At 41.7% G+C, this 27,620-nt stretch overlaps 1 protein-coding gene across 1 annotated transcript in view; it reads right to left on the reverse strand.

The window, feature by feature from the left end:
- Positions 1–26,833, reverse strand: part of MARK2 (microtubule affinity regulating kinase 2) — a gene marked incomplete at its 5' end in the record, with an annotated part of 681,669 nt that extends 654,836 nt beyond the window's left edge. Inside the window, 1 exon segment of the mRNA XM_053720068.1 lies at positions 26,639–26,833. Coding sequence (XP_053576043.1) covers positions 26,639–26,833 — 195 coding nt within the window.
- Between the last annotated feature and the right edge of the window lie 787 nt (positions 26,834–27,620).

A 27,620-nucleotide genomic window follows, 5' to 3' on the forward strand; every position in this document is an offset into this window, starting at 1 on the left:
TGCTTCAGTCTGTAATTTTAACTGCGCAATAAAACGCTAAAATAGGCCCCTCCCACTCATATTACAACAGTGGAAAGCCTCAGGAAACTGTTGCTAGGCAAAAATAAAGCCAGCCATGTGGAAAAAATTAGGCCCCAATAAAGTTTCATCACCAAGCATATATAAAAAATTATTAAACATGCCAGCAAACGTTTTATATAGCATATCTATAAGGGTAATACCCCTGAGAGTAAGCATGATATTAGTCGTTATTAAATCACTGTATTCAGGCTTTAACTTACATTTATCAGGAATCAGCAGCATTTTCTAGCATTTCCAATCCTAGAAAAAATCATAACTGCACATACCTGATAGCAGAATAAACTGCACGCCATTCTCCCTCTGAAGTTACCTCACTCCTCAGACATGTGTGAGAACAGCAATGGATCTTAGTTACAACCTGCTAAGATCATAGAAAACTCAGGCAGATTCTTCTTCTAGCTCTGCCTGAGAACAATAGCACAACTCCGGTACTATTTAAAATAACAAACTTTTGATTGAAGAAAATAAACTAACTATTTTTCACCACTTTCCTCTTACTACCTCCATGCGCGTTGAGAGTTGCAAGAGAATGACTGGATATGGTAGGAAGGGGAGGAGCTATATAACTGCTTTGCTGTGGGTCCTCTTGCAACTTCCTGTTGGGAATGAGAATATCCCATAAGTAATGGATGATCCGTGGACTGGATACACCTTACTAGAGAAAATATTGGGAGATATAAATGCGCCAGCACCATAGATATGGCCATGCGGAACCGTGCCGTAATCAGGGGCGGATGGCTCAACGCACTCTACATTCCCTAATTCGGGAAAAGAGAGTACTCTAGAACGGCAATCGAAACATAACTAATGGGCATGGATAACCCGGGCCATTTCATACTCTTCACAAGACATATACTCCGAGTCGGAGATGTCCGTCTCTAAAAAATCAGAATCCTTTATAACTTGGAGATTGCAAATATGGACTAAAGCTAATGGCACCTTACACCCCCAATGGCTGGGGCACTCACCACCTTCTGTGAACCAGACAACCACGAACAGACTCTCTCCGTCGCCACTCTGTCAGGGTACGTTAATAGAATTACCACGTGACCTCACCCGGTCACAAGGTGTAAGCTTGCAAAAAAAAAGGCACGCCAGTCCAAAAGGATCGCGCAGTCGGATAAGGCCGTTATGTTCCGAATAGCCATGAACCCAAGCATCACTACACATTAGCAGACAGATCATATAACAAACATGATTAAAGTCCCCCCCCGTTCAATAACCCCTCACAGGAGATATTAACCCTTGATTCCATTTTAAGATAAAGGACCCCCACTGGGACCCCGACTTCTTTCGTTAACATTACATTCACATATGGAAATAAAATGAAACAATCTTACCGGAATCCATGCAGTGGAACAGAAACACAACCCTTTAAATGTGACAGATAGTAGCAGCGCTTCTGACATGGACTTGAGTGAAGAAAGGCAGGCAGCAGGATAACTAGTAGATATTTTGGTTGCTCTATTGTAATCCGTTAGCTATTTGTTCATCTAGAATCCGAAATGAGAATGGGGGTAGCCCTCCGTTATATATGTTTTATATATATCTCTATTGATAAGCTCAGTAAATGAAGTACTAAAATGTTAAAGAGTTAATAATTGAATTAACATCTTACACCTGAGAGGTAGCTATTTAAGATTACCTGGACCCCATGACGGTAACTATGACTACGGGTTGATACCTGAAACGCGTCAGTGACGTCATCGGGCCCAGGTTGTAGCTGTTACACCTTTTAACACAGAGCTTTCTACTGTTCGGTATGATTGCCTTTTTCCTGTGGTGTGCTCACCATCTTTTAATTGATTTGACAATAAACGGTCGCTTTTATACTGGGTGCCGGTCTGGGTTTTTTCAGCTTACTTAAAGGGACAGTCTACACCAGAATTTTTATTGTTTTAAAAGATAGATAATCCCTTTATTACCCATTTCCCAGTTTTGCATAACCAACACAGTCATAATAATATACTTTTAACCTCTGTGATTATCTTGTATCTAAGACTCTGCAAACTGCCCCTTTTTTCAGTTCTTTTGACAGACTTGCAGTCTAGCCAATCAGTGCCTGCTCCCAGATAAATTCTCGTGCACGAGCACAGTGTTATCTATATGAAATACGTAAACTAACACCCTCTAGTGGTGAAAAACTGTTAAAATGCAATCTGAAAGAGGTGGGCTTCAAGGTCTAAGAAAACAGAATTTATGCTTACCTGATAAATTACTTTCTCCAACGGTGTGTCCGGTCCACGGCGTCATCCTTACTTGTGGGATATTCTCTTCCCCAACAGGAAATGGCAAAGAGCCCAGCAAAGCTGGTCATATGATCCCTCCTAGGCTCCGCCTACCCCAGTCATTCGACCGACGTACAGGAGGAAATATGCATAGGAGAAACCATATGATACCGTGGTGACTGTAGTTAGAGAAAATAATTCATCAGACCTGATTAAAAAAACCAGGGCGGGCCGTGGACCGGACACACCGTTGGAGAAAGTAATTTATCAGGTAAGCATAAATTCTGTTTTCTCCAACATAGGTGTGTCCGGTCCACGGCGTCATCCTTACTTGTGGGAACCAATACCAAAGCTTTAGGACACGGATGAAGGGAGGGAGCAAATCAGGTCACCTAAATGGAAGGCACCACGGCTTGCAAAACCTTTCTCCCAAAAATAGCCTCTGAAGAAGTAAAAGTATCAAATTTGTAAAATTTGGCAAAAGTGTGCAGTGAAGACCAAGTCGCTACCTTACATATCTGGTCAACAGAAGCCTCGTTCTTGAAGGCCCATGTGGAAGCCACAGCCCTAGTGGAGTGAGCTGTGATTCTTTCAGGAGGCTGCCGTCCGGCAGTCTCATAAGCCAAACGGATAATGCTTTTAAGCCAAAAGGAAAGAGAGGTAGAAGTTGCTTTCTGACCTCTCCTTTTACCAGAATAAACAACAAACAAAGAAGAAGTTTGTCTGAAATCTTTAGTGGCCTCTAAATAGAATTTTAGAGCACGGACTACGTCCAAATTGTGTAACAAACGTTCCTTCTTTGAAACTGGATTCGGGCACAAAGAAGGTACAACTATCTCCTGGTTAATATTCTTGTTGGAAACAACTTTCGGAAGAAAACCAGGCTTAGTACGCAAAACCACCTTATCTGCATGGAACACCAGATAGGGCGGAGAACACTGCAGAGCAGATAACTCAGAAACTCTTCTAGCAGAAGAAATTGCAACCAAAAACAAAACTTTCCAAGATAATAACTTAATATCTACGGAATGTAAGGGTTCAAACGGAACTCCTTGAAGAACTGAAAGAACTAGATTAAGACTCCAGGGAGGAGTCAAGGGTCTGTAAACAGGCTTGATTCTAACCAGAGCCTGAACAAATGCTTGAACGTCTGGCACAGCTGCCAGCCTTTTGTGAAGTAAAACAGATGACGCAGAAATCTGTCCCTTCAGAGAACTTGCAGATAATCCCTTCTCCAAACCCTCTTGTAGAAAGGATAAAATCCTAGGAATTTTTATCTTGTTCCATGGGAATCCTTTAGATTCACACCAATAGATATATTTTTTCCATATCTTATGGTAAATTTTTCTAGTTACAGGCTTCCTAGCCTGAATCAGAGTATCTATTACAGAATCTGAAAACCCACGCTTTGATAAAATCAAGCGTTCAATCTCCAAGCAGTCAGTTGGAGAGAAACCAGATTCGGATGTTCGAATGGACCTTGAACAAGAAGGTCCTGTCTCAAAGGTAGCTTCCATGGTGGAGCCGATGACATATTCACCAGGTCTGCATACCAAGTCCTGCGTGGCCACGCAGGAGCTATCAAGATCACCGAAGCCCTCTCCTGGTTGATCCTGGCTACCAGCCTGGGAATGAGAGGAAACGGTGGGAAAACATAAGCTAGGTTGAAGGTCCAAGGTGCTACTAGTGCATCTACTAAAGTCGCCTTGGGATCCCTGGATCTGGACCCGTAACAAGGAACCTTGAAGTTCTGACGAGACGCCATCAGATCCATGTCTGGAATGCCCCATAATTGAGTTATTTGGGCAAAGATTTCCAGGTGGAGTTCCCACTCCCCCGGATGGAATGTCTGACGACTCAGAAAATCCGCTTCCCAATTTTCCACTCCTGGGATGTGGATTGCAGACAAGTGGCAGGAGTGATCCTCCGCCCATTGAATTATCTTGGTCACTTCCTCCATCGCCAGGGAACTCCTTGTTCCCCCCTGATGGTTGATATATGCAACTGTCGTCATGTTGTCTGATTGAAACCTTATGAATTTGGCCTCCGCTAGATGAGGCCAAGCTTTGAGAGCATTGAATATCGCTCTCAGTTCCAGAATGTTTATCGGGAGAAGAGATTCTTCCAGAGACCATAGACCCTGAGCTTTCAGGGGTTCCCAGACCGCGCCCCAGCCCACCAGACTGCCGTCTGTCGTGACAATGACCCACTCTGGTCTGCGGAAGCTCATTCCATGTGACAGGTTGTCCAGGATTAGCCACCAACGGAGTGAATCTCTGGTCCTTTGATCTACTTGAATCGTCGGAGACAAGTCTGTATAATCCCCATTCCACTGTCTGAGCATGCACAGTTGTAATGGTCTTAGATGAATTCATGCAAAAGGAACTATGTCCATTGCTGCAACCATCAATCCTATTACTTCCATGCACTGCGCTATGGAAGGACGAAGAACAGAATGAAGAACTTGACAAGAGCTTAGAAGTTTTGATTTTCTGACCTCCGTCAGAAAAATCCTCATTTCTAAGGAGTTTATTATTGTTCCCAAGAAGGGAACTCTTGTTGACGGGGAAAGAGAACTTTTTTCTATGTTTACTTTCCATCCGTGAGATCTGAGAAAGGCTAGGACGATGTCCGTATGAGCCTTTGCTTTTGACAGAGACGACGCTTGAATCAGGATGTCGTCCAAGTACGGTACTACTGCAATGCCCCTTGGTCTTAGAACCGCTAGAAGGGACCCTAGTACCTTTGTGAAAATCCTCGGAGCAGTGGCTAATCCGAATGGAAGTGCCACAAACTGGTAATGCTTGTCCAGAAAAGCGAACCTTAGGAACTGATGATGTTCCTTGTGGATAGGAATATGGAGGTACGCATCCTTTAAATCCACCGTGGTCATAAATTGACCTTCCTGGATGGTAGGAAGGATCGTTCGAATGGTTTCCATTTTGAACGATGGAACCCTGAGAAATTTGTTTAGGATCTTGAGATCTAGAATTGGTCTGAATGTTCCCTCTTTTTTGGGAACTATGAACAGGTTGGAGTAAAACCCCATCCCTTGTTCTCTTATTGGAACTGGATGAATTACTCCCATCCTTAACAGGTCTTCTACACAATGTAAGAATGCCTGTCTTTTTATTTGGTTTGAAGATAATTGAGACCTGTGGAACCTTCCCCTTGGGGGTAGTTCCTTGAATTCCAGGAGATAACCTTGAGAAACTATTTCTAGTGCCCAAGGATCCCTTCATGCTGTTTTGGTAGCAGTGGCAGGCTTCTTGGCCTGCTTACCCTTGTTCCAGCCTTGCATCGGTCTCCAGGCTGGTTTGGGTTGAGAAGTATTACCCTCTTGTTTAGAGGATGTAGAAGTAGAGGCTGGTCCGTTTCTGCGAAAGGGACGAAAATTAGGCTTATTTCTAGCCTTAAAAGACCTATCCTGAGGAAGGGCGTGGCCCTTTCCTCCGGTGATGTCTGAAATAATCTCTTTCAAATCAGGACCAAACAGTGTTTTGCCCTTGAAAGGGATGTTAAGCAATTTTGTCTTGGAAGACACATCCGCTGACCAAGACTTCAGCCAGAGCGCTCTGCGCGCCACGATAGCAAACCCTGAATTTTTCGCCGCTAATCTCGCTAATTGCAAAGCGGCATCTAGAATAAAAGAGTTAGCCAATTTAAGTGCATGAACTCTGTCCATAACCTCCTCATACGAAGATTCTTTATTGAGCGACTTTTCTAGTTCTTCGAACCAGAAACACGCTGCCGTAGTGACAGGAACAATGCATGAAATTGGTTGAAGAAGGTAACCTTGCTGAACAAACATTTTTTTAAGCAAACCCTCTAATTTTTTATCCATAGGATCTTTAAAAGCACAACTATCTTCTATGGGAATAGTAGTGCGTTTGTTTAGAGTAGAGACCGCCCCCTCGACCTTAGGGACTGTCTGCCATAAGTCCTTTCTGGGGTCGACTATAGGAAATAATTTCTTAAATATAGGGGGAGGCACAAAAGGTATGCCGGGCCTTTCCCATTCCTTGTTTACTATGTCCGCCACCCGCTTGGGTATAGGAAAAACATCGGGGGGCACCGGAACCTCTAGGAACTTGTCCATCTTACATAATTTCTCTGGAATGACCAAATTGTCACAATCATCCAGAGTAGATAATACCTCCTTAAGCAGTGCGCGGAGATGTTCTAATTTAAATTTAAATGTTACAACATCAGGTTCAGCTTGTTGAGAAATTTTTCCTGAATCTGAAATTTCTCCCTCAGACAAAACCTCCCTCCTGGCCCCTTCAGATTGGTGTGAGGGTATGTCAGAAGCGTTATCATCAGCGTCCTCTTGCTCTTCAGTGTTTAAAACAGAGCAATCTCGCTTTCTTTGATAAGTAGGCATTTTAGATAAAATATTTGCAATAGAATTATCCATAACAGCCGTTAATTGTTGCATAGTAATAAGTATTGGCGCACTAGATGTACTAGGGGCCTCTTGTGTGGGCAAAACTGGTGTAGACACAGAAGGGGGTGATGCAGTACCATGCTTACTCCCCTCATCTGAAGAATCATCTTGGGCACTATTATCTGTGGCATCATTGTCCCTACTTTGTTTGGACACCATGTCACAATTATCACATATATTTAAATGGGGAGACACATTGGCTTTCATACATATAGAACATCGTTTATCTGATGGTTCAGACATGTTAAACAGGCTTAAACTTGTCAACAAAGCACAAAAAACGTTTTAAAATAAAACCGTTACTGTCACTTTAAATTTTAAACAGAACACACTTTATTACTGAATATGCGAAAAAGTATGAAGCAATTGTTCAAAATTCACCAACATTTCACCACAGTGTCTTAAAGCCTTAAAAGTATTGCACACCAAATTTGAAAGCTTTAACCCTTAAAATAACGGAACCGGAGCCGTTTTTACATTTAACCCCTATACAGTCCCAGGAATCTGCTTTGCTGAGACCCAACCAAGCCCAGAGGGGAATACGATACCAAATGACGCCTTCTATAAGCTTTTTCAGTGGATCTTAGCTCCTCACACATGCATCTGCATGCCTTGCCTTCCAAAAACAACTGCGCATTAGTGGCGCGAAAATGAGGCTCTGCCTATGACTAGAGAAGGCCCCCATCTGAAAAAGGTGTCCATACAGTGCCTGCCGTTTTTTAACAACAATCCCCAAGATTATAATAACTATAAAGCGCTATAATCTGTCAAATATGCTTAGCAAGTAATCGTTTTAGCCCAGAAAAATGCCTACCAGTTTTTTAAGCCCTTATAAAGCCTTTATTCTTTTACTTAATCTAAGAAAATGGCTTACCGGTCCCCATAGGGAAAATGACAGCCTTCCAGCATTACCAAGTCGTGTTAGAAATGTGGCCATCATACCTCAGGCAGAAAAGTCTGCCAACTGCTTCCCCCAACTGAAGTTACTTCATCTCAACAGTCCTGTGTGGAAACAGCAATCGATTTTAGTAACGTTTGCTAAAATCATCTTCCTCTCACAAACAGAAATCTTCTTCTCTTTTCTGTTTCAGAGTAAATAGTACATACCAGCACTATTTTAAAATAACAAACACTTGATTGAAGAATAAAAACTACATTTGAACACCAAAAAACTCTTAGCCATCTCCGTGGAGATGTTGCCTGTGCAACGGCAAAGAGAATGACTGGGGTAGGCGGAGCCTTGGAGGGATCATATGACCAGCTTTGCTGGGCTCTTTGCCATTTCCTGTTGGGGAAGAGAATATCCCACAAGTAAGGATGACGCCGTGGACCGGACACACCTATGTTGGAGAAATTAGCATATGAACCTCCTAGGTTAAGCTTTCAACTAAGAATACCAAGAGAACAAAGCAAAATTGGTGATAAAAGTAAATTGGAAAATTGTTTAAAATTACATGCTCTATCTGAATCATGAAAGTTTATTTTGGCCTAGACTGTCCCTTTAAAACTCCAGTCCTGGGGGGCGTGTCTTGATCGTGGCCATGATCAGCAGCAAATTTGTGGAGCTCCTTAAGTAATCTTAACAATCTGCAGTATATCTTCCCTTCACCTTATCAACCTGCCTTGTAACTTGCTAATCCAACAAAGGAGAAGATATGAAGCTGTAGGATGTCTCCATTTTTATGAATCTACAAGTTGGGCCCAAATTGTTAGGGCCTTGAACATAGGCCGCAACTTCACCACATGTGTATATTACCCCCCTCGGATACCAATAAGTTCCGAGTAGAGCAGTATTTACCTGCTATAACCTTCTGCATTCCTAGGAGCATCATTTAAAGATAGCAACATGGAGGATTTTCATGCTATTCTAAGGGCTAAACTGGAGGCCTTGGGGAAACTTATAGACTGCAGGTTTACTGATCTAAGTGGCGTATGCAGATTTGCCATGAGGTCGTTAGACACCACGGAGGATGTTTCAGAGGCTAGAGACACGGGGTGGCCCATTGGGACCGCAGACACACGACCAGAGATGACTCAGCAGACGCTACTACACAGCTATCACCGAAAGCCTAATCCCATAACTCCACAAAGTGAGGAACAGCTTAAACGAAACCTACCTGTGAGGCATGGCACAGAGTGTGTTGCGCTACCCTCGGCTCCCCTGGAGGGGGATGCGGCCGGTCCCTGCATGGGGACAGGGGGTTTTACTGCAAAGAGAGAAACTAGTGCCTCTGATTTCACCGTGCACTCTGTTAAAGTCGGGATTGTGGCCCCCAGCATACGGCAAAGCAGATGCAGCAAGGGATTGCTGACGACAGGTTGGATGTGGATGCCTTATGTCTGTGCTTATACATTGGGCCGGTTTGTTCTCCAGAAAGCATGTAACTTGCCTCATAGATGCTGCGTAAAGGTTGGAGTGGGGTGATGCTGGATGCTATGAAGTAGAAGCCCTAGTTCCTAGAATCAGGTTTCTATATAACTGTGGTTACTGGACTCACTAATGAGATATATTCAGTTCGATATGTGGGTCCTTAACATTTTTGCTATTGCAATTTTCATATTTCCTGAACTGTTTCTTAGCTTATGTACACCTCTATGTTGTTTACAATTGATATTTAGCAAATACTATGCAACAGTATACTTGAGTCTAGGATTGACTATGAGGGAGTTTACAGATCTTTTTAGCTGATGGAATATATATTCATCTCTGCAATTGTGGTCACTGTGTCAAACTGCATGGGTTAGTTTCTATGTACAAATATCGTGCTTAGCAAAGATCCTAGAGTTATAAAGCATATAAAGCAAATAGTTGAGACCAACTAGATAACAACAGAAGCCTTACCTAGCATATTATGTACTAATTGCTAAACATACTTTAAGTTATACTGGAGGCATGTTTTATAGTAAGCGTCAGAATATTTAGAGAGAGACACATAGGGGTACAATAATGTAGAACTATTCAGCATAAGGTTCCTATTTTTGGATGCAGTTGTTTTTTTTCTTGTGTTGCCCCAAACAACGTTTGTGCTCTCATCTGTGATACTCCTTTAGGCTCACATACTACCCTAATTTTGACTACAGCTTATGGTACTTCTATCATGAAGGCCAGGTATATATACAAAATAGCCTCCCTATAGTTAAAAATGTGTACAGTCTTTTTCAGGTTAATTTGGTTTCTATTTTATTTTATCAATAATAAGTGTCCACTGATACCAACTACATTTATCAGTGCTTAGCTGTAAATATTTTGCCTAACTAAGGTCTAAGAGATGTAAAGTTAGAAACAGAGGTATATTAAGCCCCAGCAGGAGCTCCTTATATTTCTATTTTACTTTTATTTTATCCTTTTTACTGCCAAATAAAGTACCCTCCTGAAGTTATGTAGGTGTATAAGCGCACAGCAAACTAGTGTTTCAGGATATGGTTGCTAAATATAATGTCCCTGTTGTTGTATTCCTAAGATGTTCCTGTGTATGTAAGATAGGTTTTTTGAACTACCATTTTATTGTCATAATTCACTGGGTATTACTCCCCTCTATTACAAATCTACCCTTTCTCTCAATTTTCATAAGTGGAAGTCAGATATCACCCTATAAGGCGTCCTTTTTTACAAGGGAGACAAGTTTTTTCTAAAGTTTATTCTAATGTTTAAAAAAAAAAAAAAAAAAAAAGGAGGTATTATAGCTTGTCATGTATATTACTTTATGCTTTGATAATAGAGTTAATATAGCCTACATTGTTAGCTACCTATTTTATGTAATGTTTACAGAGTTATTAAGCTGATGAGTACTTGTGAAATCTGTAAATTATCTCACTCCAATATGGGTTTGCTGTGACCCATTGTGTATGTTTCATGTGCTCACTGAAAAATATGTATTAGTTAATGGCAAACCATTTACATGATGTTATGTAACAACTTCTGTATTATGCAATACCTCAATAAAAAACTTTGATTTAAAAAAAAAAAAAAAAAACTCCAGTCCTATTTTGAAGAGTACTACCCTCCATAAGAGACTATTTTTCAATCTTCTGACACTTCTATGCCAACCTCCTGTAACGAAAGGCAAAGAATGACTGGTGGAGGTATTTAAGCCTCGGGCTGGGGTGTCTTTGCCTCCTCCTAGTGGCCAGGTTCTGAATTTCCAAAAGTAATGAATGCAGCTATGGACTCTTCCCGTTTAAGAATAAAAGGTATTTTAACAAAACCAGTGAAATGTAAAAGTTTTATGAATGAAAGTGTCCCTGTTTTAATAGGATTTTTAAAAACCGGGCACTCATTCCGCAAACTTTACATTCACTTTAAACTTCAGCAAAAAAATCTTTGACATGGAAAATTGAGTCTTTATTATTATTCAGACAACAACAAAGTGGCAACAGAATAACATAATGTATGTAAGAACTTACCTGATAAATTCATTTCTTTCATATTAGCAAGAGTCCATGAGCTAGTGACGTAAGGGATATACATTCCTACCAGGAGGGGCAAAGTTTCCCAAACCTCAAAATGCCTATAAATACACCCCTCACCACACCCACAAATCAGTTTAACGAATAGCCAAGAAGTGGGGTGATAAGAAAAAAGTGTGAAAGCATAAAAAATAAGGAATTGGAATAATTGTGCTTTATACAAAAAAAAACATAACCACCACAAAAAAGGGTGGGCCTCATGGACTCTTGCTAATATGAAAGAAATGAATTTATCAGGTAAGTTCTTACATAAATTATGTTTTCTTTCATGTAATTAGCAAGAGTCCATGAGCTAGTGACGTATGGGATAATGAATACCCAAGATGTGGATCTTCCACGCAAGAGTCACTAGAGAGGGAGGGATAAAATAAAGACAGCCAATTCCGCTGAAAAATAATCCACACCCAAAACAAAGTTTAAATCTTATAATGAAAAAAACTAAAATTATAAGCAGAAGAATCAAACTGAAACAGCTGCCTGAAGTACTTTTCTACCAAAAACTGCTTCAGAAGAAGAAAACACATCAAAATGGTAGAATTTAGTAAAAGTATGCAAAGAAGACCAAGTTGCTGCTTTGCAAATCTGATCAACCGAAGCTTCATTCTTAAATGCCCAGGAAGTAGAGACTGACGTAGTCGAATGAGCTGTAATCCTTTGAGGCGGAGTTCTACCCGACTCAACATAAGCATGATGAATCAAAGACTTTAACCAAGATGCCAAGAAAATGGCAGAAGCCTTCTGACCTTTCCTAGAACCAGAAAAGATAACAAATAGACTAGAAGTCTTTCGGAAATCTTTAGTAGCTTCAACATAATATTTCAAAGCTCTAACTACATCCAAAGAATGCAACGATCTTTCCTTAGAATTCTTAGGATTAGGACACAATGAAGGAACCACAATTTCTCTACTAATGTTGTTAGAATTCGCAACCTTAGGAAAAAAATTAAATGAAGTTCGCAACACTGCCTTATCCTGATGAAAAATCAGAAAAGGAGACTCACAAGAAAGAGCAGATAATTCAGAAACTCTTCTGGCAGAAGAGATGGCCAAAAGAAACAAAACTTTCCAAGAAAGTAATTTAATATCCAGCGAATGCATAGGTTCAAACGGAGGAGCTTGAAGAGCCCCCAGAACCAAATTCAAACTCCAAGGAGGAGAAATTTACTTAATAACAGGTTTTATACGAACCAAAGCCTGAACAAAACAATGAATATCAGGAAGACTAGCAATCTTTCTGTGAAAAAGAACAGAAAGAGCAGAGATTTGTCCTTTCAAGGAACTTGCAGACAAACCTGTATCCAAACCATCCTGAAGAAAATGTAAAATTCTAGGAATTCTAAAAGAATGCCAAGAAAAATGATGAGAAGAACACCAAGAAATGTAAGTCTTCCAGACTCGATAATATATCTTCCTAGATACAGATTTACGAGCCTGTAACATAGTATTAATTACGGAGTCAGAGAAACCTCTATGACTGAGAATCAAGCGTTCAATCTCCATACCTTCAAATTTAAGGATTTGAGATCCTGATGGAAAAAAAGGACCTTGCGATAGAAGGTCTGGTCTTAACGGAAGAGTCCACGGTTGGCAAGTAACCATCCGGACAAGATCCGCATACCAAAACCTGTGAGGCCATGCTGGAGCCACCAGCAGAACAAACAAACGCTCCTTTAGAATCTTGGAAATCACTCTTGGAAGAAGAACTAGAGGCGGAAAGATATAGGCAGGATGATACTTCCAAGGAAGTGACAATGCATCCACTGCTTCCGCCTGAGGATCCCTGGATCTGGACAGATACCTGGGAAGCTTCTTGTTTAGATGAGAAGCCATCAGATCTATTTCTGGAAGTCCCCACATTTGAACAATCTGAAGAAATACCTCTGGGTGAAGAGACCATTCGCCCGGATGTAACGTTTGGCGACTGAGATAATCCGCTTCCCAATTGTCTATACCTGAGATATGAACCGCAGAAATTAGACAGGAGCTGGATTCCGCCCATACCAGTATTCGAGATACTTCTTTCATAGCCAGAGGACTGTGAGTCCCTCCTTGATGATTGACATATGCCACGGTTGTGACATTGTCCGTCTGAAAACAAATGAACGACTCTCTCTTTAGAAGAGGCCACGACTGAAGAGCTCTGAAAATTGCACGGAGTTCCAAAATGTTGATTGGTAATCTCGCCTCCTAAGATTCCCAAACCCCTTGTGCTGTCAGAGACCCCCAAACAGCTCCCCAACCTGTCAGACTTGCATCTGTTGAGATCACAGTCCAGGTCGGAAGAACAAAAGAAGCCCCCTGAACTAAACGATGGTGGTCTGTCCACCACGTCAGAGAGTGTCGTACAATCGGTTTTAAAGATATTAATTGAGATATCTTTGTATAATCCCTGCACCACTGGTTCAGCATACAGAGCTGAAGAGGTCGCATGTGAAAACGAGCAAAGGGGATCGCGTCCGATGCAGCAGTCATGAGACCTAGAATTTCCATGCATAAGGCTACCGAAGGGAATGATTGAGACTGAAGGTTTCGACAAGCGGAAACCAATTTCAGACGTCTCTTGTCCGTCAAAGACAGAGTCATGGACACTGAATCTATCTGGAAACCTAAAAAGGTTACCCTTGTCTGAGGAATCAACTAACTCTTTGGTAAATTGATCCTCCAACCATGTTCTCGAAGAAACGATACAAGTCGATTCGTATGAAATTCTGCTAAATGTGAAGACTGAGCAAGTACCAAGATATCGCCCAAATAAGGAAATACCACAATACCCTGTTCTCTGATTACAGATAGAAGGGCACCAAGAACCTTTGTAAAAATCCTTGGAGCTGTTGCTAGGCCAAACGGCAGAGCCACAAACTGGTAATGCTTGTCTAGGAAAGAGAATCTCAGAAACTGATAGTGATCTGGATGAATCGGAATATGCATCTTGTAAATCTATTGTGGATATATAATGCCCTTGCTGAACAAAAGGCAGAATAGTCCTTATAGTTACCATTTTGAATGTTGGTATCCCTACATAATGATTCAATATTTTTAAATCCAGAACTGGCCTGAAGGAATTCTCCTTCTTTGGTACAATGAAGAGATTTGAGTAAAACCCCAGCCCCTGTTCCAGAACTGGAACTGGCATAATTACTCCAGCCAACTCTAGATCTGAAACACATTTCAGAAATGCTTGAGCCTTCACTGGATTTATTGGGACACGGGAAAGAAAAAATCTTCTTACAGGAGGCCTTATCTTGAAGCCTATTCTGTACCCTTGTGAAACAATGTTCTGGATCCAAAGATTGTGAATCGAATTGATCCAAATTTCTTTGAAAAATCGTAATCTGCCCCCTACCAGCTGGACTGGAATGAGGGCCGCACCTTCATGTGGACTTGGGAGCTGGCTTTGGCTTTCTAAAAGGCTTGGATTTATTCCAAACTGGAGATGGTTTCCAAACTGATACCGCTCCTGTAGGGGAAGGATCAGGCTTTTGTTCCTTATTGTGACGAAAGGAACGAAAACGATTAGCAGACCTAAATTTACCTTTAGATTTTTTTATCCTGTGGTAAAAAAGTTCCTTTCCCCCCAGTAACAGTTGAAATAATAGAATCCAACTGTGAACCAAACAATGTATTACCCTGGAAAGAAAGGGAAAGCAAAGTTGACGTAGAAGACATATCAGCATTCCAAGTTTTAAGCCATAAAGCTCTTCTAGCTAAAATAGCTAAAGACATATACCTGACATCAACCCTAATGATATCAAAGATGGCATCACAAATAAAATTATTAGCATGTTGAAGAAGATTAACAATGCTATGGGAATTATGATCTGTTACTTGTTGCGCTAAAGCTTCCAACCAGAAAGGTGAAGCTGCAGCAACATCCGCTAAAGATATAGCAGGTCTAAGAAGATTACCTGAACATAAGTAAGCTTTTCTTAGAAAGGATTCAATTTTCCTATCTAAAGGATCCTTAAAGGAAGTACTATCTGCCGTAGGAATAGTAGTACGTTTAGCAAGAGTAGAGATAGCCCCATCAACCTTAGGGATTTTGTCCCAAAACTCTAATCTGTCAGATGGCACAGGATATAATTGCTTAAACCGTTTAGAAGGAGTAAATGAATTACCCAAATTATTCCATTTCCTGGAAATTACTTCAGAAATAGCATCAGGGACGGGAAAAACCTCTGGAATAACTACAGGGGTTTTAAAAACCGTATTCAAACGTTTAGATTTAGTATCAAGAGGACCAGATTCCTCTATTTCTAATGCAATTAAGACTTCTTTAAGCAAAGAACGAAAAAATTCAATTTTAAATAAATAACAGAATTTATGTTTACCTGATAAATTACTTTCTCCAACGGTGTGTCCGGTCCACGGCGTCATCCTTACTTGTGGGATATTCTCTTCCCCAACAGGAAATGGCAAAGAGCCCAGCAAAGCTGGTCACATGATCCCTCCTAGGCTCCGCCTTCCCCAGTCATTCGACCGACGTAAAGGAGGAATATTTGCATAGGAGAAATCATATGATACCGTGGTGACTGTAGTTAAAGAAAATAAATCATCAGACCTGATTAAAAAACCAGGGCGGGCCGTGGACCGGACACACCGTTGGAGAAAGTAATTTATCAGGTAAACATAAATTCTGTTTTCTCCAACATAGGTGTGTCCGGTCCACGGCGTCATCCTTACTTGTGGGAACCAATACCAAAGCTTTAGGACACGGATGATGGGAGGGAGCAAATCAGGTCACCTAGATGGAAGGCACCACGGTTTGCAAAACCTTTCTCCCAAAAATAGCCTCAGAAGAAGCAAAAGTATCAAATTTGTAAAATTTGGTAAAAGTGTGCAGTGAAGACCAAGTCACTGCCTTACATATCTGATCAACAGAAGCCTCGTTCTTAAAGGCCCATGTGGAAGCCACGGCCCTAGTGGAATGAGCTGTGATTCTTTCAGGAGGCTGCCGTCCGGCAGTCTCATAAGACAATCTGATGATGCTTTTAAGCCAAAAAGATAGAGAGGTAGAAGTTGCTTTTTGACCTCTCCTTTTACCAGAATAAACAACAAACAAGGAAGATGTTTGACTGAAATCCTTTGTAGCATCTAAATAGAATTTTAGAGCACGGACAACGTCCAAATTGTGTAACAAACGTTCCTTCTATGAAACTGGATTCAAAGAAGGTACAACTATCTCCTGGTTAATATTTTTGTTGGAAACAACCTTCGGAAGAAAACCAGGCTCAGTACGTAAAAACCACCTTATCTGCATGGACCAGATAGGGCGGAGAACACTGCAGAGCAGATAACTCAGAAACTCTTCTAGCGGAAGAAATTGCAACCTAAAACAAAACTTTCCAAGATAATAACTTAATATCTACGGAATGTAAGGGTTCAAACGGAACCCCTTGAAAAACTGAAAGAACTAGATTAAGACTCCAGGGAAGAGTCAAAGGTCTGTAAACAGGCTTGATTCTAACCAGAGCCTGAACAAACGCTTAAACGTCTGGCACAGCTGCCAGCCTTTTGTGAAGTAAAACAGATAAAGCAGAGATCTGTCCCTTCAGAGAACTCGCAGAAAATCCTTTCTCCAAACCTTCTTGTAGAAAGGAAAGAATCTTAGGAATTTTTATCTTGTTCCATGGGAATCCTTTAGATTCACACCAACAGATATATTTTTTCCATATATTATGGTAAATTTTTCTAGTTACAGGCTTTCTAGCCTGAATAAGAGTATCTATTACAGAATCTGAAAACCCACGCTTTGATAAAATCAAGCGTTCAAACTCCAAGCAGTCAGTTGGAGGAAAACCAGATTCGGATGTTCGAATGGACCCTGAATAAGAAGGTCCTGTCTCAAAGGTAGCTTCCATGGTGGAGCCGATGACACATTCACCAGGTCTGCATACCAAGTCCTGCGTGGCCACACAGGAACTATCAAGGTCACCGAAGCCCTCTCCAGATTGATCCTGGCTACCAGCCTGGGAATGAGAGGAAACGGTGGGAATACATAAGCTAGGTTGAAGATCCAAGGTGCTACTATTGTATCCAATAGAGTCGCCTTGGGATCCCTGGATTTGGACCCGTAACAAGGGACCATGAAGTTCTGACGAGAGGCCATCAGAACCATGTCTGAAATGCCCCATAATTGAGTTATTTGGGCAAAGATTTCCAGATGGAGTTCCCACTCCCCCGGATGCTCCTCCATCGCCAGGGTACTCCTTGTTACCCCCTGATGGTTGATATATGTAACAGTCGTCATGATGTCTGATTGAAACCTTATGAACTTGGCCTTTGCTAGTCGAGGCCAAGCCTTGAGAGCATTGAATATCGCTCTCAGTTCCATTATGTTTATCGGGAGAAGAGAGTCTTCCCGAAACCATAGACCCTGAGTTTTCAGGGGTTCCCAGACCGCGCCCCAGCCCACCAGACTGGCGTCGGTCGTGACAATGACCTATTCTGGTCTGCGGAAGCTCATTCCCTGTGACAGGTTGTCCAGGGTCAGCCACCAACGGAGTGAATCTCTGGTTATTTGATCTACTTGTATCGTCGGAGACAAGTCTGTATAATCCCCATTCCACTGTCTGAGCATGCACAGGTGCAATGGTCTTAGATGAATTCGTGCAAAAGGAACTATGTCCATTGCCGCAACCATCAAACCTATTACTTCCATGGACTGCGCTATGGAAGGAAGAAGAACAGAATGAAGTACCTGACAAGAGCTTAGAAGTTTTGATCTTCTGGCCTCTGTCAGAAAAACCTTCATTTCTAAGGAAACTATTATTGTTCCCAAGAAGGGAACTCTTGTTGACGGGGACAGAGAACTTTTTTCTATGTTCACTTTCCACCTGTGAAATCTGAGAAAGGCTAGGACAATGTCCGTATGAGCCCTTGCTTTTGACAGAGACGACACTTGAATCAGGATGTCGTCCACGTAAGGTACTACTGCAATGCCCCTTGGTCTTAGCACCGCTAGAAGGGACCCTAGTACCCTTGTGAAAATCCTTGGAGCAGTGGCTAATCCGAATGGAAGTGCCACAGGTAATGCTGGTCCAGAAAGACGAACCATAGGAACCGAAAATGTTCCTTGTGGATAGGAATACGTAGGTACGCATCCTTTAAGTCCACCGTGGTCATGAATTGACCTTCCTGGATGGTAGGAAGGATCGCTCGAATGGTTTCCATTTTGAATGATGAAACCCTTAGAAACTTGTTTAGAATCTTGAGATCTAAAATAGGTCTGAATGTTCCCTCTTTTTTGGGAATTATGAACAGGTTGGAGTAAAAACCCATCCCTTGTTCTCCTAATGGAACAGGATGAATCACTCCCATGCTTAACAGGTCTTCTACACAGTGTAAGAATGCCTGTTCGAAGATAATTGAGACCCGTGGAACCTTCCCCTTGGGGGTAGTTCCCTGAATTCCAGGAGATAACCTTGAGAAACTATTTCTAGCGCCCAAGGATCCTATTAAAACAATCCCCAAGATTTAACAACTATTAAAAGTAATAATCTGCCAAATATACTTAGTAAAGTAATCGTTTTAGCCCAGAAAAATGTCTACCAGTTTTTTAAGCCCTAATGAAGCCCTTTATTCTTTTACTTAAACTAAGAAAAACAGAATTTATGTTTACCTGATAAATTTCTTTCTCCAACGGTGTGTCCGGTCCACGGCGTCATCCTTACTTGTGGGATATTCTCTTCCCCAACAGGAAATGGCAAAGAGCCCAGCAAAGCTGGTCACATGATCCCTCCTAGGCTCCGCCTACCCCAGTCATTCGACCGACGTTAAGGAGGAATATTTGCATAGGAGAAACCATATGGTACCGTGGTGACTGTAGTTAAAGAAAATAAATTATCAGACCTGATTAAAAAACCAGGGCGGGCCGTGCACCGGACACACCGTTGGAGAAAGAAATTTATCAGGTAAACATAAATTCTGTTTTCTCCAACATAGGTGTGTCCGGTCCACGGCGTCATCCTTACTTGTGGGAACCAATACCAAAGCTTTAGGACACGGATGAAGGGAGGGAGCAAATCAGGTCACCTAAATGGAAGGCACCACGGCTTGCAAAACCTTTCTCCCAAAAATAGCCTCAGAAGAAGCAAAAGTATCAAACTTGTAAAATTTGGTAAAAGTGTGCAGTGAAGACCAAGTCGCTGCCCTACATATCTGATCAACAGAAGCCTCGTTCTTGAAGGCCCATGTGGAAGCCACAGCCCTAGTGGAATGAGCTGTGATTCTTTCGGGAGGCTGCCGTCCGGCAGTCTCGTAAGCCAATCTGATGATGCTTTTAATCCAAAAAGAGAGAGAGGTAGAAGTTGCTTTTTGACCTCTCCTTTTACCTGAATAAACAACAAACAAGGAAGATGTTTGTCTAAAATCCTTAGTAGCATCTAAATAGAATTTTAGAGCGCGAACAACATCCAAATTGTGCAACAAACGTTCCTTCTTTGAAACTGGTTTTGGACACAGAGAAGGTACGATAATCTCCTGGTTAATGTTTTTGTTAGAAACAACTTTTGGAAGAAAACCAGGTTTAGTACGTAAAACCACCTTATCTGCATGGAACACCAGATAAGGAGGAGAACACTGCAGAGCAGATAATTCTGAGACTCTTCTAGCAGAAGAAATCGCAACTAAAAACAAAACTTTCCAAGATAATAACTTAATATCAACGGAATGTAAGGGTTCAAACGGAACCCCCTGAAGAACTGAAAGAACTAAATTGAGACTCCAAGGAGGAGTCAAAGGTTTGTAAACAGGCTTGATTCTAACCAGAGCCTGAACAAAGGCTTGAACATCTGGCACAGCTGCCAGCTTTTTGTGAAGTAATACCGACAAGGCAGAAATCTGTCCCTTCAGGGAACTAGCAGATAATCCTTTTTCCAATCCTTCTTGAAGGAAGGATAGAATCCTAGGAATCTTAACCTTGTCCCAAGGGAATCCTTTAGATTCACACCAACAGATATATTTTTTCCAAACTTTGTGGTAAATCTTTCTAGTTACAGGCTTTCTGGCCTGAACAAGAGTATCGATAACAGAATCTGAGAATCCTCGCTTCGATAAAATCAAGCGTTCAATCTCCAAGCAGTCAGCTGGAGTGAAACCAGATTCGGATGTTCGAACGGACCCTGAACAAGAAGGTCTCGTCTCAAAGGTAGCTTCCAAGGTGGAGCCGATGACATATTCACCAGATCTGCATACCAAGTCCTGCGTGGCCACGCAGGAGCTATCAAGATCACCGACGCCCTCTCCTGATTGATCCTGGCTACCAGCCTGGGGATGAGAGGAAATGGCGGGAACACATAAGCTAGTTTGAAGGTCCAAGGTGCTACTAGTGCATCCACTAGAGCCGCCTTGGGATCCCTGGATCTGGCCCCGTAGCAAGGAACTTTGAAGTTCTGACGAGAGGCCATCAGATCCATGTCTGGAATGCCCCACAGGTGAGTGACTTGGGCAAAGATTTCCGGATGGAGTTCCCACTCCCCCGGATGCAATGTCTGACGACTCAGAAAATCCGCTTCCCAATTTTCCACTCCTGGGATGTGGATAGCAGACAGGTGGCAGGAGTGAGACTCCGCCCATAGAATGATTTTGGTCACTTCTTCCATCGCTAGGGAACTCCTTGTTCCCCCCTGATGGTTGATGTACGCAACAGTTGTCATGTTGTCTGATTGAAACCGTATGAACTTGGTCCTCGCTAGCCGAGGCCAGGCCTTGAGAGCATTGAATATCGCTCTCAGTTCCAGAATATTTATCGGTAGAAGAGATTCTTCCCGAGACCAAAGACCCTGAGCTTTCAGGGATCCCCAGACCGCGCCCCAGCCCATCAGACTGGCGTCGGTCGTGACAATGACCCACTCTGGTCTGCGGAACGTCATCCCTTGAGACAGATTGTCCAGGGACAGCCACCAACGGAGTGAGTCTCTGGTCCTCTGATTTACTTGTATCTTCGGAGACAAGTCTGTATAGTCCCCATTCCACTGACTGAGCATGCACAGTTGTAATGGTCTTAGATGAATGCGCGCAAAAGGAACTATGTCCATCGCCGCTACCATCAACCCGATCACTTCCATGCACTGAGCTATGGAAGGAAGAGGAACGGAATGAAGTATCCGACAAGAGTCTAGAAGTTTTGTTTTTCTGGCCTCTGTTAGAAAGATCCTCATTTCTAAAGAGTCTATAATTGTTCCCAAGAAGGGAACCCTTGTTGACGGGGATAGAGAACTCTTTTCCACGTTCACTTTCCAGCCGTGAGATCTGAGAAAGGCCAGGACAATGTCCGTGTGAGCCTTTGCTTGAGGAAGGGACGACGCTTGAATCAGAATGTCGTCCAGGTAAGGTACTACTGCAATGCCCCTTGGTCTTAGCACCGCTAGAAGGGAGCCTAGTACCTTTGTGAAAATCCTTGGAGCAGTGGCTAATCCGAAAGGAAGCGCCACGAACTGGTAATGTTTGTCCAGGAATGCAAACCTTAGGAACCGATGATGTTCCTTGTGGATAGGAATATGTAGATACGCATCCTTTAAATCCACCGTGGTCATGAATTGACCCTCCTGGATGGAAGGAAGAATAGTTCGAATGGTTTCCATCTTGAAAGATGGAACCTTGAGAAACTTGTTTAAGATCTTGAGATCTAAGATTGGTCTGAACGTTCCCTCTTTTTTGGGAACTATGAACAGATTGGAGTAGAACCCCATCCCTTGTTCTCTTAGTGGAACAGGATGAATCACTCCCATTTTTAACAGGTCTTCTACACAATGTAAGAACGCCTGTCTTTTTATGTGGTCTGAAGACAACTGAGACCTGTGGAACCTCCCCCTTGGGGGAAGTCCCTTGAATTCCAGAAGATAACCCTGGGAGACTATTTCTAGCGCCCAAGGATCCAGAACATCTCTTGCCCAAGCCTGAGCGAAGAGAGAGAGTCTGCCCCCCACCAGATCCGGTCCCGGATCGGGGGCCAATATTTCATGCTGTCTTGGTAGCAGTGGCAGGCTTCTTGGCCTGCTTTCCCTTGTTCCAGCCTTGCATTGGTCTCCAAGCTGGCTTGGCTTGAGAAGTATTACCCTCTTGCTTAGAGGACGTAGCACTTTGGGCTGGTCCGTTTTTACGAAAGGGACGAAAATTGGGTCTATTTTTCGCCTTGAAAGGCCGATCCTGAGGAAGGGCGTGGCCCTTACCCCCAGTGATATCCGAGATAATCTCTTTCAAGTCAGGGCCAAACAGCGTTTTCCCCTTGAAAGGAATGTTTAGTAGCTTGTTCTTGGAAGACGCGTCAGCCGACCAAGATTTCAACCAAAGCGCTCTGCGCGCCACAATAGCAAACCCAGAATTCTTAGCCGCTAACCTAGCCAGTTGCAAAGTGGCGTCTAGGGTGAAAGAATTAGCCAATTTGAGAGCATTGATTCTGTCCATAATCTCCTCATAAGGAGGAGAATCACTATCGAGCGCCTTTATCAGTTCATCAAACCAGAAACATGCGGCTGTAGTGACAGGGACAATGCATGAAATTGGTTGTAGAAGGTAACCCTGCTGAACAAACATCTTTTTAAGCAAACCTTCTAATTTTTTATCCATAGGATCTTTGAAAGCACAACTATCCTCTATGGGTATAGTGGTGCGTTTGTTTAAAGTAGAAACCGCTCCCTCGACCTTGGGGACTGTCTGCCATAAGTCCTTTCTGGGGTCGACCATAGGAAACAATTTTTTAAATATGGGGGGAGGGACGAAAGGAATACCGGGCCTTTCCCATTCTTTATTAACAATGTCCGCCACCCGCTTGGGTATAGGAAAAGCTTCTGGGAGCTCCGGCACCTCTAGGAACTTGTCCATTTTACATAGTTTCTCTGGGATGACCAACTTTTCACAATCATCCAGAGTGGATAATACCTCCTTAAGCAGAATGCGGAGATGTTCCAACTTAAATTTAAATGCAATTACATCAGGTTCAGCCTGTTGAGAAATGTTCCCTGAATCAGTAATTTCTCCCTCAGACAAAACCTCCCTGGCCCCCTCAGATTGGGTTAGGGGCCCTTCAGAGATATTAATATCAGCGTCGTCATGCTCTTCAGTAACTAAAACAGAGCAGCCACGCTTACGCTGACAAGGGTTCATTTTGGCTAAAATGTTTTTGATAGAATTATCCATTACAGCCGTTAATTGTTGCATAGTAAGCAGTATTGGCGCGCTAGATGTACTAGGGGCCTCCTGAGTGGGCAAGACTCGTGTAGACGAAGGAGGGAATGATGCAGTACCATGCTTACTCCCCTCACTTGAGGAATCATCTTGGGCATCATTGTCATTATCACATAAATCACATTTATTTAAATGAACAGGAATTCTGGCTTCCCCACATTCAGAACACAGTCTATCTGGTAGTTCAGACATGTTAAACAGGCATAAACTTGATAATAAAGTACAAAAAACGTTTTAAAATAAAACCGTTACTGTCACTTTAAATTTTAAACTGAACACACTTTATTACTGCAATTGCGAAAAAACATGAAGGAATTGTACAAAATTCACCAAATTTTCACCACAGTGTCTTAAAGCCTTAAAAGTATTGCACACCAAATTTGGAAGCTTTAACCCTTAAAATAACGGAACCGGAGCCGTTTTAACACTTTAACCCCTTTACAGTCCCTGGTATCTGCTTTGCTGAGACCCAACCAAACCCAAAGGGGAATACGATACCAAATGACGCCTTCAGAAAGTCTTTTCTAAGTATCAGAGCTCCTCTCACATGCGACTGCATGCCATGCCTCTCAAAAACAAGTGCGCCACACCGGCGCGAAAATGAGGCTCTGCTTATGCTTTGGGAAAGCCCCAGAGAAATAAGATGTCTAATACAGTGCCTGCCGATATTATAATATCAATAAACCCAGATAAAATGATTCCTCAAAGCTAAATATGTTTTAAAACTGAATCGATTTAGCCCAGAAAAGTCTACAATCTTAATAAGCCCTTGTGAAGCCCTTATTTACCATCGTAATAAACATGGCTTACCGGATCCCATAGGGAAAAAAGACAGCTTCCAGCATTACATCGTCTTGTTAGAATGTGTCATACCTCAAGCAGCAAGAGACTGCACACTGTTCCCCCAACTGAAGTTAATTGCTCTCAACAGTCCTGTGTGGAACAGCCATGGATTTTAGTTACGGTGCTAAAATCATTTTCCTCATACAAACAGAAATCTTCATCTCTTTTCTGTTTCTGAGTAAATAGTACATACCAGCACTATTTTAAAATAACAAACTCTTGATTGAATAATAAAAACTACAGTTAAACACTAAAAAACTCTAAGCCATCTCCGTGGAGATGTTGCCTGTACAACGGCAAAGAGAATGACTGGGGTAGGCGGAGCCTAGGAGGGATCATGTGACCAGCTTTGCTGGGCTCTTTGCCATTTCCTGTTGGGGAAGAGAATATCCCACAAGTAAGGATGACGCCGTGGACCGGACACACCTATGTTGGAGAAATGGCTTACCGGTTCCCATAGGGAAAATGACAGCTTCCAGCATTACCGAGTCTTGTTAGAAATGTGTCATACCTCAAGCAGCAAAAGTCTGCTCACTGTTTCCCCCAACTGAAGTTAATTCCTCTCAACAGTCCTGTGTGGAAACAGCCATCGATTTTAGTAACGGTTGCTAAAATCATTTTCCTCTTACAAACAGAAATCTTCATCTCTTTCCTGTTTCAGAGTAAATAGTACATACCAGCACTATTTTAAAATAACAAACTCTTGATTGAAGAACAAAAACTACATTTAAACACCAAAAAACTCTAAGCCATCTCCGTGGAGATGTTGCCTGTACAACGGCAAAGAGAATGACTGGGGAAGGCGGAGCCTAGGAGGGATCATGTGACCAGCTTTGCTGGGCTCTTTGCCATTTCCTGTTGGGGAAGAGAATATCCCACAAGTAAGGATGACGCCGTGGACCGGACACACCTATGTTGGAGAAATGAAGATTTATCAGTATCAACCTCTGAAACAGAATCCTCTGAACCAGAGGAATCATTATCAGAATAATGATGTTCATTTAAAAAATCATCTGAAAAATGAGAAGTTTTAAAAGACTTTTTACGTTTACTAGAAGGAGGAATAACAGACATAGCCTTCTTAATAGATTTAGAAACAAAATCTCTTATGTTAACAGGAACACCCTGAATATTAGATGTTGATGGAACAGCAACAGGTAATGGAACATTACTAAAGGAAATTTTATCTGCATTAACAAGTTTGTCATGACATTCATTACAAACAACAGCTGGAGGAACAGATACCACAAGTTTACAACAAATACACTTAACTTTGGTAGATCCAGCATCAGGCAGCAATTCTCCAGAAGTATCTTCTGATTCAGGGTCAATCTGAGACATCTTGCAATATGTAATAGAAAAAACAACATATAAAGCCAAATTGATCAAATTCCTTAAAAGACAGTTTCAGGAATGGGAAAAAAATGCCAATGAACAAGCTTCTAGCAACCAGAAGCAAATAAACAATGAGACTAAAATAATGTGGAGACAATAATGACGCCCATATTTTTTAGCGCCAAAAAAGACGCCCACATTATTTGGCGCCTAAATGCTTTAAGCGACAAAAATGACGCCACATCCGGTAACGCCAACATTTTTGGCGCAAAAACGTAAAAAAATGACGCAACTTCCGGCGACAAGTATGACGCCGGAAATGACAAAGAAAATTTTTGCGCCAAAAAAGTCTGCGCCAAGAATGACGCAATAAAATGAAGCATTTTCAGCCCCCGCGAGCCTAACAGCCCACAGGAGAAAAAGTCAAATTTTAAGGTAAGAAAAAATGATTATTCAAATGCATTATCCCAAATAATGAAACTGACTGTCTGAAATAAGGAATGTTGGGAAACTTTGCCCCTCCTGGTAGGAACGTATATCCCATGCGTCAATAGCTCATGGACACTTGCTAATTACATGAAAGAAAGCAATATGCTCACATTCACATGAGATACAATAGCTCCAAGAAAAAAGCGTTGGTATGTTAAACCACAACAAACTGGAACTTTTATAACATTTATTTAAAACAATAAAAAACAAAGAAGATAAAAGTTTGTTGCAGTTTGAACTTAGTTGCCATCTGAACAATAAAGAGGACTCAATTTTCCACATCAAAGATTTATTTGGTGAAGTTTAATTATTTTAAGTGCACAATTTATTTAATAATTTTTTTAAATGTAATTGAGTGTCCCTTTCGTGTGTTGGGGTATCTATTGCCTCTTTCTAGTGGTCCTGAGGGGAATTCCCACACAACCTGACTTGTGGACTCTCACCATCTGATGAAAGAAATACAATTTCAACAAGCAAGCTCAAGACATGCACAAGAAGCTCAACATTTATCGCTCTATTGTATTAAGTTAACAGGTTTGTTCATAAGGGTCTCTCAGATGCTTACCTCTTTACTCGTTAACACATGCCTGGCCAGTTTCACCTTAGCAAAGTTGCCCTTGCCAATCGTTTTCAGTAGACGGTAATTTCCAATGTGTGGTTGCTCATCAGCGGAGGTGGTGATGGAGTTGCGGCATCGCAGCATGTTGGGTTTACTGCTTCCACCCCCAGTGCTTGTTTTGTCTGCATTACCCAGTGCTTGCTGTAGAAGACAGGAGAAAAGCGGGTTTTTATGGGGTTTACAAAACTTAGTAACACAATAATGGAAACATTAAAAGGAGAAGAATATTATGTTTTCAAATTTTCAACAATTCACATTTTTTTGTTTAATCAAAACTTAGGGTTTTGTATTTGATTGTTTAATTGTTTTACAAGTTTCATCTAAAAGGGGTATTCGAAAACGCACTAGCAGTTCAACATTAGTTGTGCACATATATGTAAGCTTCAAATTACATTTAAATAGTGATTTCATGCAAAATATAAAACAGATTTGATTACCACTACATAATATGCATCACAGCTCTTAGGAGGATGTAGGCAAATAATGTTCTAACCTAAAATTGCTGCCTCATTAGGTAACAGGTAAACCTTTAGATATAGTAATAAAAAAAATTATGGACACTAAAAAATCCAATATTTTGCTGTTAAATTTAACTGAGTTTTCAAATTCTGAAAAAAGAAATTGCATGCTGCAACCTTCACAAGTGTAAAACTGCTAAATATCTGTTCCCAACTGGACTCAAAGGTGATAAGAAAAGTTGCTGCATTGAAATGCAAATATTGCAAACAAAATGACAGTGGAAAACCTTGTCTACTTTAACAAGTCCAGATTGGTTCCTACAAATAAAGTGATAGTGACTAGGGGAGTTTGACCATACACTGGCATGTAAACTGAGTTCAAGACTACAGAAAGTATTTTAACTACAAAGTGTATACACAGCAATGCAAAAGATCTGCATATAAAACACCTTTTAAATTATTTCAAGCTG

Source organism: Bombina bombina, chromosome 7 (assembly GCF_027579735.1).
Source record: "Bombina bombina isolate aBomBom1 chromosome 7, aBomBom1.pri, whole genome shotgun sequence".
NCBI classification, from domain to species: domain Eukaryota; kingdom Metazoa; phylum Chordata; class Amphibia; order Anura; family Bombinatoridae; genus Bombina; species Bombina bombina.